This window comes from Eretmochelys imbricata, chromosome 25 (assembly GCF_965152235.1).
Source record: "Eretmochelys imbricata isolate rEreImb1 chromosome 25, rEreImb1.hap1, whole genome shotgun sequence".
Classification (NCBI taxonomy): Eukaryota; Metazoa; Chordata; order Testudines; family Cheloniidae; genus Eretmochelys; species Eretmochelys imbricata.
The window spans coordinates 5,179,390-5,192,791 of record NC_135596.1 but is presented as its reverse complement, the minus strand read 5'-3'; the positions used below and the strand labels follow the sequence as shown (position 1 = coordinate 5,192,791).

General features: G+C 56.4%; 1 protein-coding gene across 1 annotated transcript in view; it reads right to left on the bottom strand.

The window, feature by feature from the left end:
• Positions 1-13,402, bottom strand: part of UNC13A (unc-13 homolog A) — an 88,315-nt gene that overhangs the window by 37,647 nt on the left and 37,266 nt on the right. The window contains exons 14-23 of the mRNA XM_077805458.1: positions 13,105-13,192; positions 9,516-9,521; positions 8,696-8,767; positions 7,918-8,137; positions 7,459-7,686; positions 6,484-6,625; positions 5,341-5,510; positions 4,222-4,337; positions 3,463-3,626; positions 439-601 (exon numbers count right to left, since the gene is read on the bottom strand). Of these exons, the coding sequence (XP_077661584.1) occupies positions 439-601; positions 3,463-3,626; positions 4,222-4,337; positions 5,341-5,510; positions 6,484-6,625; positions 7,459-7,686; positions 7,918-8,137; positions 8,696-8,767; positions 9,516-9,521; positions 13,105-13,192 (1,369 nt within the window). The remainder of the gene's footprint in view (positions 1-438; positions 602-3,462; positions 3,627-4,221; positions 4,338-5,340; positions 5,511-6,483; positions 6,626-7,458; positions 7,687-7,917; positions 8,138-8,695; positions 8,768-9,515; positions 9,522-13,104; positions 13,193-13,402) is intronic.

Here is a 13,402-nt window from a genome sequence, read left to right as displayed (position 1 = left end):
TGAGTTTGCTCTGAATTCAGGTTTCACCGAGAACTACCAGGGCCGTGCAAAACTCACAACGGGTGCTGGCGAAAGCGTTCGGGATTTCTCTTTGGGCAACTGCCCGCCTGCAAAGATTTGCTTTCTGCTGGTGGGTGGGGAGGTTTTTCGGCATCAAAAGGGTGAGTTTTTATATATAATTTCATTGCGATTTCCACCAGTGGTAAAAAATGGGCCAGATTTCACTCAAAACTTCCAGTGCTTTTTTTAAAGCAAAGTTTTCCCCTTTTAGGTGAAATAGTTGAAAATTTGGCAAGAAAAATGGGAGGGTTTTCAAAGTGGCGATCAAGCCAGGAGCACTTGCCCTTTGGAGGTGATGGTTTTGCACGGCTCCTTCTACTCCGCTCCCCTCCCAACGAGCGCCGAGAAGAGAGAAATAGGAAGGAGAGTTCTACGCACCATCGGACTTACCCCGAAATTGGAAGCAGCAAAGCGGTCTGAGGCAGACACGTTGGTGGAGGCGGTGGTGTGGGCATAGTATGCATTGATGTTGGCTAGAAGGGTGCTCATCACGGCTGGCACTCCGGGACACATGTATTTGGAGGACAGGCAGGCAAAGTGACTGAAAGAGAAGAGATGACAGGCTGCAAGGCCCGCAGAGTCCGGGGCCATGGGTGAGGGCTGGGATGCTGCAGTTATGGGGTATGCTGCACGACGGGTCTGGTGTGGTCTGGGTGTGAGAGCAGGGTATGCAGGGTTCAGCGTGGTGGGGGAAGGCTGTGGGATGTAGGATGTGTATGTTCCATGTGGCGGGTGTGCTTTGTAGAGCATGGGCCTTGTGTGTCAGAAGGGGCTGCTGTGGGTGCTCCTGTGCACAGTGTGGGTTGTGAAGCAAGTGTGTCAGAAGGGGATAGTGCATAGAGTGTGTTCATCTGTTTATGTATGCATGGTGTGTGGCTTGTAGAACGTGTGTGTGTAGGGGGTGGTTTGGAGATTGTGTGGTGGTGTGTGAAGGGTGTGCAAGGTGTGTGAGTGTGGGTGTGGAAGGGTGTGCACATGTGTGCAGAGTGTGCAAGGTGTGTGTTTGTGTGTGTGCATGCATGATGTGTGTATGTGAAGGGTGTGCAGGGGGTGTGTGTGCAATGTGTGTGTGTGCAGTATGTGTAGTGTGTGCAACGTGTGTGCATGTGTGAATAGTGTGCTCTGCATGTAGTGCATATGCAGTGTGTGTGCAGCGTATGTGTATGTGCAGTGTGCGTGTGCAATGTGTGCAGCGTGTGTGTGCAGTGTGTGTAGGGTGTTTGCAGTGTGGGCAGTGTGTCTGCACATGCAAAGTGCGCAGTGTGCACATGCGCAGTGTGTGTGCAGTGTGCATAGGGTGTGCGTGTGCAGTGTGTGTGTGTATGTGCAATGCATGTAGGGTGCATGTGTGTGTGCAGTGTGTGCAGGGTGTGTGTGTGCAGTGTGTGCAGGGTGTGTGTGTGCAGTGTGCATAGGCTGTGTGCAGTGTGTGTAGGGTGTGTGTGTGCAGTGTGTGTAGGCTGTGTGCAGTGTGCGTAGGGTGTGCGTGTGCAGTGTGCGTAGGCTGTGTGCAGTGTGCGTAGGGTGTGCGTGTGCAGTGTGCGTAGGCTGTGTGCAGTGTGCGTAGGGTGTGCGTGTGCAGTGTGCGTAGGCTGTGTGCAGTGTGCGTAGGGTGTGCGTGTGCAGTGTGCGTAGGCTGTGTGCAGTGTGCGTAGGGTGTGCGTGTGCAGTGTGCATAGGCTGTGTGCAGTGTGTGTAGGGTGTGCGTGTGCAGTGTGCGTAGGCTGTGTGCAGTGTGCGTAGGGTGTGCGTGTGCAGTGTGCATAGGCTGTGTGCAGTGTGTGTAGGGTGTGTGTGTGCAGTGTGCGTAGGCTGTGTGCAGTGTGCGTAGGGTGTGCGTGTGCAGTGTGCGTAGGCTGTGTGCAGTGTGTGTAGGGGGTGTGTGTGCAGTGTGCGTAGGCTGTGTGTGTGCAGTGTGCATAGGCTGTGTGCAGTGTGCGTAGGCTGTGTGCAGTGTGTGTAGGGTGTGCGTGTGCAGTGTGCGTAGGCTGTGTGCAGTGTGCGTAGGGTGTGCGTGTGCAGTGTGCATAGGCTGTGTGCAGTGTGTGTAGGGTGTGCGTGTGCAGTGTGCGTAGGCTGTGTGCAGTGTGCGTAGGGTGTGCGTGTGCAGTGTGCATAGGCTGTGTGCAGTGTGTGTAGGGTGTGTGTGTGCAGTGTGCGTAGGCTGTGTGCAGTGTGCGTAGGGTGTGCGTGTGCAGTGTGCGTAGGCTGTGTGCAGTGTGTGTAGGGGGTGTGTGTGCAGTGTGCGTAGGCTGTGTGTGTGCAGTGTGCATAGGCTGTGTGCAGTGTGCGTAGGCTGTGTGCAGTGTGTGTAGGGTGTGTGTGTGCAGTGTGTGTAGGCTGTGTGCAGTGTGTGTAGGGTGTGCGTGTGCAGTGTGCGTAGGCTGTGTGCAGTGTGCGTAGGGTGTGCGTGTGCAGTGTGCGTAGGCTGTGTGCAGTGTGTGTAGGGTGTGTGTGTGCAGTGTGTGTAGGCTGTGTGCAGTGTGTGTAGGGTGTGCGTGTGCAGTGTGCGTAGGGTGTGCGTGTGCAGTGTGCGTAGGCTGTGTGCAGTGTGTGTAGGGTGTGCGTGTGCAGTGTGCGTAGGCTGTGTGCAGTGTGTGTAGGGTGTGCGTGTGCAGTGTGCGTAGGGTGTGTGTGTGCAGTGTGTGTAGGCTGTGTGCAGTGTGTGTAGGGTGTGCGTGTGCAGTGTGCGTAGGGTGTGTGTGTGCAGTGTGCGTAGGCTGTGTGCAGTGTGCGTAGGGTGTGCGTGTGCAGTGTGCGTAGGCTGTGTGCAGTGTGTGTAGGGTGTGTGTGTGCAGTGTGTGTGTGTATGTGCAATGCATGTAGGGTGCATGTGTGTGTGCAGTGTGTGCAGGGTGTGTGTGTGCAGTGTGCATAGGCTGTGTGCAGTGTGTATGTTTGGGAGCAGACTGAGCCCTGCACCTTTGTCTTAAAACCAGAACCAATCTGATGCTCCGAGGTGGCATGCGCCTCTCCCCCGCCCGTCGGGGGCGACTCCGTAGCAGCCAGCTGGAGGAGGGACGCTGCAGGCTCCATGTGTCTGTCTGAACGGCTGAACTCGCTCCCTGCTAACACCGGGGAGTGCAGGGGCACCCGCCCCCTGGGCTTGGACTAACCAAACGCTCTGCACCCACCCCATGCGGGGAAAGCAAGTGGACACCAGTGCCAGGGGCTCTTGGTGATGAGGTATCCCAGGCCCTGCGCAGAGAGGGACGTTCCACGCCTTTCTCCCCTCCCATGGCACAGGGCAGGACTCAGCTGGTGTCAATCAACTTCACGCATTGACTTCAAGGGAGCTGCCCCTGGTGACACCAGCCAAGGATCTGACCCTGTATCTTTACCCCTTGCCCAGTGTTAATTTAACCCCTTCAAACAAACAGGGAGAAAATGGGAGAGACGCACGTCATGGCCTGGTAGATGGACTCCACCCCGTATCTCATGGCGAACTCGTCCACTATCTCCTGGGCCGTCTCGTCGAAGTACACCTTCCAGGCGTCATCCCCCTTGGCCTCGGGGATCTTCACCACCCCGTTGTTCTGTATGTCCGTCACGAAGTGGAAGAGGTTCTAACGCACGGGACAGAAGAGAGCCCTCAGGATCACTGCTAGGAAAGGCTTAAACTGGAGAATCAGTACGAGTGGGTCTGGGGAGGGATTATTTCGCTGCTGTGTGTATCAGAGGCCGGGCCCTGCTGAGCGGACACTGTGAACGGAGAGCTCAGTTCTCTGGCGCCCTGGTAAGCATCTGCACCAGGGAAAGTGACTGCAAGAACACTGCCTTTCTGATTGGCACGGGTGCACCTGGTGCCGTGGTGGAGACTCGGGCTGTAGCTGGTAGTGGGCAGGGATACTCAGATCCTGGGGGGGCAGGGGGCGATATAAACAGATGCCCTAGGAAGACAGGTCCACTAGCCCTGGAGACCAAGCTCCCTACACGGTCCCTTCGAGTCCCAGGTGAGGTACGCTGGCATGGGGCAGTGTGCGACAGAATCTGTGCCCATGCTGTGCCCGCTCTGGAGAGGACGGGAGCCCTTCGCTCTCTGGGGCTCCCAGACCAGGCTGTTCAAATTCACTTGAAACGTTAAGACATTTTAAAACCAACGTTCTGACGATAAAAGGCAGCAGGGCAGGGTGGGGTGGGGGCCCCTGGGGCACGGCTCACCTCGTGCAGGCAAGTGTATTGCACATGGTATGGTGCCACCTTCTCCTCTCCCTTTATCTCCACGCTGATGTGCAGCCGGATGGCTCCGGACACGGCTGACTTGTCCGTCCGCTTGTCTGAGGACCAGAGAGCAGGAAGCAGAGGAAGCATTAGCTCACTGATGGCCCTTTACAATAGCAAACGGCAGCAGAAAAAGCTGGCCTGGGGGGTGCAGCCCGGGCCTGGCATGTAGGCAGGCTTGGTTCAATGCCTGGCTATGCCCTGGGGGCTTTGGGCAAATTGCTGGGTTCAGCTACTGTTTGTAAAAGGGGATAATGCTGTTCCCTTGGTCTATTCAGCTGTAGCTCTCCGGGGTGAGGACTGTCTCCTGCTACGTGTATGTACAGCACCCTGCACAATGGGGCCTGTAGGTGGTATTATAACACAAACAACAATGAATTTTGGAGCTTTAGTCTTGTCTGGACTCCTGCCTCCAGTTCCGGTCACCCCCGGTGAAGGATGGAGCAGGTGCTGAGAAGGGCTCCTAGGGTGATCAGGGGAATGTGGGGCCTACCTCACGAGAGGAGACAAGAACCTGCCTTGTACAGCCTGGCAGAATAAAGGCTGGGAGGGGATCTGATTGCTTTCGATACATACATGGGGACGCCACGGAGGGGGACACAAGAACGAACGGGGATAAACCGGCCAGGGACAGATGCAGGTTTCTAACCGTCAGAGGAGAGAGGCTCTGGAGCAGCCTCCCCAGAGGAGCTTTGGGGACACAGGACCCAGCTGGGTTGAGGATGGAGCGTGACGTGTGTCAGAGCAGGATTATCAGCCGGCGCTGCCTGCACTAGCAGGGACTGGACTCGGGGGCCTGGGAGGTCCCTGCCAGCCCTAGGGCCTCTGTCCAATGATGCAATAACAAATAAATACAATACAATGAATAGCACCTGCCATGGAAATGATAAATAGCGACTACACTCTGACTTGCTAACTCTGAAAAGCTTTTCAACCTCGTTTGCACGGAAATCGCTACATACCACAGAGTCGCAGCCAGTGGAATCAATGGGAGCGGGTCACTGACTGGCGCGGGGGCCGGAATGGGTCCTAGGGTTGTATAGGTAATTAGTGAATTACCTAAGTTGTACCAGACATCCATCTCCCCGCTCAGTGTCCGGACCTCTATGATCGTCTGGCCCAGAAAGTCATCGGATTCTCTCTTAAAGCGCTGCTTGACGCGGGACTTGATATCGTCGTCCTCGTCCCAGACCCGCACCTTGATCCGATCGGAGGAGTTATGGCATTCGCTGGGGTTCGGGGGAGGACAGAGAAATTCCCAGAGCAATGACGTGAACCAGGGTAGCCTCCAGGAATGGGGCATTCCTAGCAAAAAAAACCCTCCCCTATCCCCCAGCAAAACCCAGCCTTTCAACTGGGAGCTCCCTCAGACCTATTGCAAAAGGCTCCTGGGAGTGCTGGGGGTGGGTAACTGCCCCTGGCCCAGCATCCTCTGAGCCTGCAATTCCCTGCCGTCGAGAAACAGTGCTGGCGTGCGGACGCACTTTTTAATTCCCACAAGGCCCATGCACCGGGCTTAAGTGCATGCATGGACCTTGCGCAGGCTTTCTAAATAGGGGTGAACCGTCCAGTGTCAATCCTGGCCCAGGAGAGCTGGAATTCCACCTCCTGGGGCATCCGGCAGAGAGAGCTAGCACAAAGCTCAGGTCATACAAGGGTCTCCTGCAGGAAGGGTGGGAAGATCAAGCATTCAGGCGGCATGAAGCCACAGGACCCAAAGCCCCAGGCCAGCCAATCCCTCCAGTGCTGGTTATTAAGTGCAGTAATGTCATGGGGGAGAGGCTGTCCCCTCCAAATTCCTGACCAGGGTTTGGAAACAACCAGAAGAAACTGACCCCCGGAGAAAATCCATCCCAGATATAGTGAGCCCAGTGCACACCAGGGGTCGGCATGGCAGGGGAATGTCTACACAGTACGCTAAGCCCGCTGCTCTGACTCCAATGTCAGCCCATACCCTCCTTCGGGCTGCACACAAATCAGTTTGACTCAGGTCAGCAAGCGTGCTGGTCCCAGGTCTGAGGACGGGGTATCGGACAGAGCTCAAAACCCATTGTGACTTGGTCCAAGTCCTGTCATTGTGCAGTGCGGACGCAAATCAAGCTGCAGACCTGGGTGACTGAGAAGAAGGAACACACGGCCCCCCACGCTGTAGGGCAGGCCTGTGGACTAGAGAGGTAGGACTGGGAGTAGGATGTAACTTACAAATGGAAATTCTCCTCCCAGACCGGATTTAGATTTCCATAGATCGTTTTAGTCCTTTTTTTCGTCTTTCCAACCTGGACAGTAACATACGGGTCACTGGAGCCTGTCTTATCCTTTGCCTGCAGGCCCTGGGCACAGACAACTATAACACAACACACACCCCATGCGCACAGAGGCACAAATGTTTATATGCACACACACGGCACCACGCACCAGCCAGCCCCACAGAGACACAATACACACACAACAGAGAGAACAAATAAAAACAGGAATCAATGGCAAATACAGAACAACCGGGCAACATGCGATTTTCAAATCAGCCAGCGCTCGAAAGAGGAGACTGACTTGGCTTGCTTGGGATCCATTGCAAGGGCTGGATCCAGGCATCCAGCTGGATTGGTGCAGGTTCTAATGGGAATTCATTTCCTTTCACCAAAAGCCGCACTGGAGACACGTGCTTCCTGGGCTCCCAAAGGGAGGAAAGCGCCGGGTTAATTTCCTCTCAGCTGCATGCACCTGGCACAGTCTCTGCAATGGGCTAATGACAGCGGAAGAATATCTACCCCTTGATGCACGAGGGACCTGATCTATCCTGCTGCGAGATCCACAGCAGGGAACAAAGCTGGGCTCCAGAGACCTGCACACATAGCCCTGGGAATCGAGAGCCTCATTAACAGGGAGATGCAGCCCATGCAGACTTCAGGTCCCAGCATGCAATGCTCTGTCCTTAGCCAATTTCCAGTGGATCAAGGCAACACACAGCATGCTGGGCGCCTGGCCTGGAGTTAGGAAGCTGGCAGGGTGTCCCTGTGCCGTGGTGCTGAACGGTCTCAGCTCCAGCGTATCTCGGTGTGATGGGGACCTCCAGGGCTCTCCAGGGGGCCGCAGGTTCGACTCCCATCCCCCTCTATCAGTGTTCGCTCAGAGGTGCACGTCCAGAGCTGGCAGGGCACGTCAGCCTGGCCCTGCACCTACCTGTGATGCTGATCTTGGCCGACCATTTGGAGGTGCCGTCCAGCACGCTCTGCTTCACGGCCTTCATCTGCTGGGTGTGGGTGGCTTTCGAGACGGCGAAGATCTCTTGGATCAGCTCGAAGATCTCGGGCTTGTTCCGCTCCCGGATCTTCATGCGGTCCTTCAGCACCATGATGATGTTCTGGGTCCGGTCCTCTGCCCCATGCTTGGAGCTCTTCTCAGCCGCTCCTGGAGGTGATTGGGAGGGGAACAATGAAGAGGGGAGATTCTGGGACAGGTTGCCTTTGGGGAGCACTCGCACAGGGGTGGCCCCCACCCAAGAAGTCATTCCGTGCTGGCATTAAAGAGTTAATGGGGATACGTAAGACCCTCCCCCACCACCCTCGGGCCCCCTGCATGGGGGTCTGTAAGACATCAAAGGCACAGAAGCCAAAGGAAGAGAGAGGCTGCACCCCTTACTCTGTAGGCAGTCTGCATTGAGCAGGTCTTGGCACTTCTCGTGGCACTTCACCCCGCACTCCGTACAGCGCATGCCCTGCCGGGCGATGCCCCACAGCAGCCCCTCGCACTCGTAGCAGTACGTGGGGGTGGTGGCGGTCCAGACCTCGAAGTTGTGGGGTGTCGTGGAGGAGATGGGGTAGATTAAGGCTTGAAGGGTCTTCTTGTAAACATGGTTTTTCTAAGCAAAGAAGTGGGGCGGGGGAAAGGAGAAAACGCTCACACCAGGCAGGCTCTTGTCTGAGAGGGGCAGGGCTGCTCCCAGCCAGCGAGAGACCCCAGAGATGGGGCTTATAGACAGTGGTCTCCATCTCTCCAGTACTGGGCATGCAGACCTTCCCCTGCCACTGATGTGCGGCCAGCTCTGGGGTGGGACGCAGCCGCTGCTTAACAGCGCGCAGCAATGGGATGGGCAATGAAGGACACCAGAACAAGTGGGCAGAATGCAAGGACCTTCCTTGGGATTAGCCCACTTCATACCCCAGCTGGGAGAGCTTTAACAGCCACAAGCAGGCTGGTTAGTTTTGCCCCTCTGAGAGATGACACCTCTCACTGCACAGAGCCCCTGCTAACCATCCTGGTTCAGCGCTGACTCATCTGCATCGCTTCCCTGCAGACCCGTGGCAGGGTCCCGTCCCACAGACGACCCCGCCTGACCCTGCTTTGTTCGTGCAGTCTGACAGGCTCGTGTCTGGAGCCTGCGGCAGCAGAGTGAGACATGCCGAGGGGTGGCACTTACTAGCTCTTCATTGTTTAAGGTGCTTGATGCTAGTGCTGACGTGATTCCAGCTTTCCTGGACTGGACCAGCGACTGTTGGAGTGAAACACAACCAAACCGCTGTATCAGCAGGGAGGAGTCACAGCCAGCCCCGCCCCCCAGCGGGTGGGCTTTTAAAAGCAAAGGTCCCAAGTCAAGATGCCCAGCTCCTCAGTGTGGCGGAAACAGCAGCATCTCCAGAGCATCTCTAGGGACATGCCCCAGCAGTGCCGGGCCCCTCCCAGGCCCGATGGCCAAAGTACTCAGCAGGCCAGTGGGACGCATTCAGACTGGTCCTGGGCACTGCTGCTGCAGCAGGGGGTGGATGAAATGACTAGCACACCAAGGCCACGAGCCCTTTAGGCGTATGGGCCAAAGCTTGGGCGGGGAAAGGGGGGGTTCAGGATTTGTCACATGGTAGCTACCAAAGCAGGACAACCGTTCAAGCCCAGAGACCTCATCTCTGACAACAGGCAAGCTCCTCAAAGCCAGGTGTAAGACACCTGCCTGGCCCTCAACTCAGGTGGCCTTTGCAGCATGTGGCCAGACAGGACCCAGTTCACCAGCCCACACTGGCCTCAATTTTCATCCCCATTCAAACAGTTTGGGGTGGTCTTGAATTGACCTCCAGATCCTCCCCCCCACCCCCTCCTGGCCAGAATCTACAACTCTCTGTCGTCCCCGGCCATGCCACATGGGAGCTGCGCAGGAGCCTGGCAGTTTATATTAAAGCCCCGAATATTTTCTGCAAGAAACAGGACAAGGGAGGAAACTCAAGTGCGAGAAACAATGCAGGACTTACCATAGCCTGCGAGGGAGCCCAGAGCCAGAGGGATGGAAAGCAAAAGACAGTTATATCAGCCCTTTCACACAGGGAAGTCAAGTCCTACTTCTTTCCTCTCTGTCACAGGGAGTCAATGGGTAAATAGACGGCACCAAACGCTAACCCACTTCTGGACATTTCTCTGTTGCTTTTCCCCACTCTCAGCCAGGAGTTGGAACTAGCTGCATTCTGTACCTCAGCTATTGCATGGACCCCCCACCCCTCAGGTGTTTCATGGTGGCTGAGCATGGGTGTAACAAAACTTAGGCATACACCAGAGGAAGCAGGTTTAAGATTCAGGTATGGCTCTGAGCCAGCGATAGGGTTTGGTGGGGGGTCGGGGGGGGGGGGGGCTTTCTGCCACTCCTTTAGGGCAACAGCATATTCTTCACTCTGAGAAGAGAGGGTGCATACTCCCATCTTTATTCGCCTGGGCACAGCCGCCGGGCAGGGCCAGCTTGCTTCCTGGGCGTCTAGCGCCCGATTTGAAGCTCAGTGGAGTCTATGGGAATCTTTCTACGCGGTTGGGGTTTAAGGGATCACCCAAGGAAGGGAGCCCGGCTGCTACAGAGATAAAGCTATCCATGGTGGATGGGGATAAAATGCATCCCAGTGCAGCGAGTCACCAGGAGGCCACCCCCAGCCCCCATCACAAGCACAGGGCATCTTTCCCGCTGTCCGTATCCCCCTATACATACTACAGCCCAGGGGACACACCTTCCCTTCGCCACCCAGCCCAGGATCGCTCCATCACCAACACAAAGAGACAAACACCACTCAGCACAGGGGCATCAGCAGCAGCTGCCCCCCCCACCCCAGGGCCAGGGGAGAGCAGCACGCAAGCACCACGTGGACAAGGCAGCAAAGGAACAAGGCGAGGCAGCTTGCGTGGAGAGAAACACAAGGAGAACAGAATCCCTGGGGCGGGGCACAAAGCACAACCCAACCAATGGATTAAAGAGAGGAAGGGGAAGGCAAAGGGGGAGCCTAGGTGAGAAGGCAACAAGGGGTCCGGTTTCAAATTTTGTACTTGTCACCAGTGAAAATAGCACCAAGCAGGCTGTGCGTAACGTGTGGGGTCTGCACTGAGGGGAGCTTGACTGGGCCTTGGCACTGCAATATACTGTGAATTACAGCAGAGCACGTAATGGTATATAGTCTGTGAATTACGGGAGCGTGTTGGTTAGAGAAGTTAATTACAGGAAGGCACCGGTTGTAAGGGTATGTACTGCTACTTATGGGTGCGTGTGTGTTGTATATTGTGGTGTACACAGCTTAAATTAGAAAAGCACGCTCACTCTAATGGTATGGAGATTCTGAATTATGGGGCTGTGGAATATACACTGTGAATTACGAGAGTGTCCTGAATGGTGCCATCTATGCGCTGGGAATTACGGGAACGTGCTGGGTGGTGCTGTCTATGTGCTGGGAATTACGGGAACCCGCTGGGTGGTGCCGTCTATGTGCTGGGAATTACGGGAACGCGCTGGGTGGTGCCGTCTATGTGCTGGGAATTACGGGAACGTGCTGGGTGGTGTGGTCTCTGTGCGGGGAACTACGGGAATGCGCTGGGTGGTGCCGTCTATGCGCTGGGAATTACGGGAACGCGCTGGGTGGTGCCGTCTATGCGCTGGGAATTACGGGAACGCGCTGGGTGGTGCCGTCTATGTGCTGGGAATTACGGGAACGCGCTGGGTGGTGCCGTCTATGTGCTGGGAATTACGGGAACGCGCTGGGTGGTGCCGTCTATGCGCTGGGAATTACGGGAACGTGCTGGGTGGTGCCGTCTATGTGCGGGGAACTACGGGAATGCGCTGGGTGGTGCCGTCTATGCGCTGGGAATTACGGGAATGCGCTGGGTGGTGCTGTCTATGCGCTGGGAATTACGGGAATGCGCTGGGTGGTGCCGTCTATGTGCTGGGAAGATTTCCACTGCCCTTGTGAAGGGATCTGGGAACAAAACTAGAAACCAAATGTTACCACAGAAGGACTCGGACTGATGCCCCGTATTGGACAAGGCCCCTAGAACCTCTGTTAAAGAGACAGCACCCTTTGGAACAGTGACCTCCTCCGCGCTCTCTGAGCAGGCTGACTCATTGCCTAGGAACCCGAGGGGCTGGGGGGCAGACCCCCATGGGCCAGCTCTGCAGAGCTAATGGCCCACTTCCTTCAAGGGCAGAAAGTGACACTCCCAACAGGTTTCAGAGTAACAGCCGTGTTAGTCTGTATTCGCAAAAAGAACAGGAGTACTTGTGGCACCTTAGAGACTAACCAATTTATTTGAGCATGAGCTTTCGTGAGCTACATTGGTTAGTGGTTAGCCTCTAAGGTGCCACAAGTACTCCTTTTCTTTTCACTCCCAACAGGGGAGTCCCTGGGAATCCCAGAAATGTCAGGCTGGAAGGGGCCTTGAGAGGTCCCCTAGTCCAGCCCCCTGCACTGAGGCAGGACCCTGTGAACCTAGACTGGCCCTGACAGGGGTTTGTCCAGCCTGGCTGTGAAAACCTCAGTGAGCCACAACGCAGGGTGAACAGGGAACAGAGGTAGGCCCCAAGCCGGGACACCTGATCCAATCCTGCTCCTTCTCTCCGAGCCAAGTCACTTTGCTTCCTGGCTTTCTCTCAGCCGATGGTTGAGACGGTCAGGATTTCCCCTGCCTTCTCCATGTCTTGGTTCTCCCCCAGCCCCCCTGCAATTCATACACACTCACTCAGACAGCGTCTGGAGGGCAAAGTCTCCCAGGCGTGTCCGAGAAGAGGCCTTCGCACTGCTGGATGTCCCCAGCTGCAGGCCCAGCTGCTGCGGAGAGGCTAATATCTGAATGGACTTGGGGTGAAATCCTGGCCCCACAGAAGTCAGTGATCAAGCCCCTGGGCTTCGCCGGGGCCTGGGTTTCTCTCCTCTTAGCACGCCTAAGAAGGGCTCCAGTGGGTCAGCATTGTGGCAGGTGGGGCCGCTGTTGGGGGGCAGCTGACTGCTAGGTTTTTGCATGCTCGTTCTGTGCTTGGAGGAGCCTGTGCCATCCATGCAGCCAGGGAGTGACGCCCACTCGGAGACATGGTTCCGGCACCGGCACACCCAGGCTGCCAGGAATCAGGGCCTCGCCCACGCGGTTCTCTGTATCGGCTGCCTGACGGGGGAAAGAGGCCGCAGACCGGCTCTTAAGCCCAGCAGCAGTTCAGCGGCTGCTCAGCGCATTCACCCATGGCTGCAACAGCTCCCGTACCTGTCTGGAACCCAGCCCTGCTCATGCCTTGACCTCAGCCTTACCCCGGCCTTGCCTCACCTGAGATAACCCAGTCCTGACCCTCGGCTCCAGCCTCTGACCCTGGCTCTGATTCCTGGCTGCCAACTCCCGCTCTAACCACTGGCCCTGACTCCTGCTCCAACTACCAGGCATGCCTGCCACACCCCAGTCCCGTGCCCCTCCCTGCCCTGTGATCCAGATGCCTCGCTGGAGGCAGCCTGCTGGGGCTCGGTGGAGGTTTTGGGCTGGGTGCGGGAGGGAAGGACCGGGCAGGTGATGCAAAGGGTGCTCTCTCTTTAACCAGGAAGACCACGAGCTCACCAGATCGCTGACTAGTGGGAGGGATTTGCGTCCAGGCTTAATATCAGGCATGCTGTCAATGCAACGCAGAAACTTTACCGCCGCTCCCCTGCGGTACAACCCAGCCAGCCAGCACCACAGGAAAGAGAACAGAAACACAGCCGTGTTAAACAGAGCAAGCGAGGCAAACGGGGCGAAGAGCACCTGAGCCGGATTAAGGGAGGAGGGAGCCACTGATGGGCGAGCGGGGAGGCCGCTACTGATGCTAAGAGAGACCCCCTCCTCAAAGCAGCAGCCCCACCATCCCTTTGGTTAACCC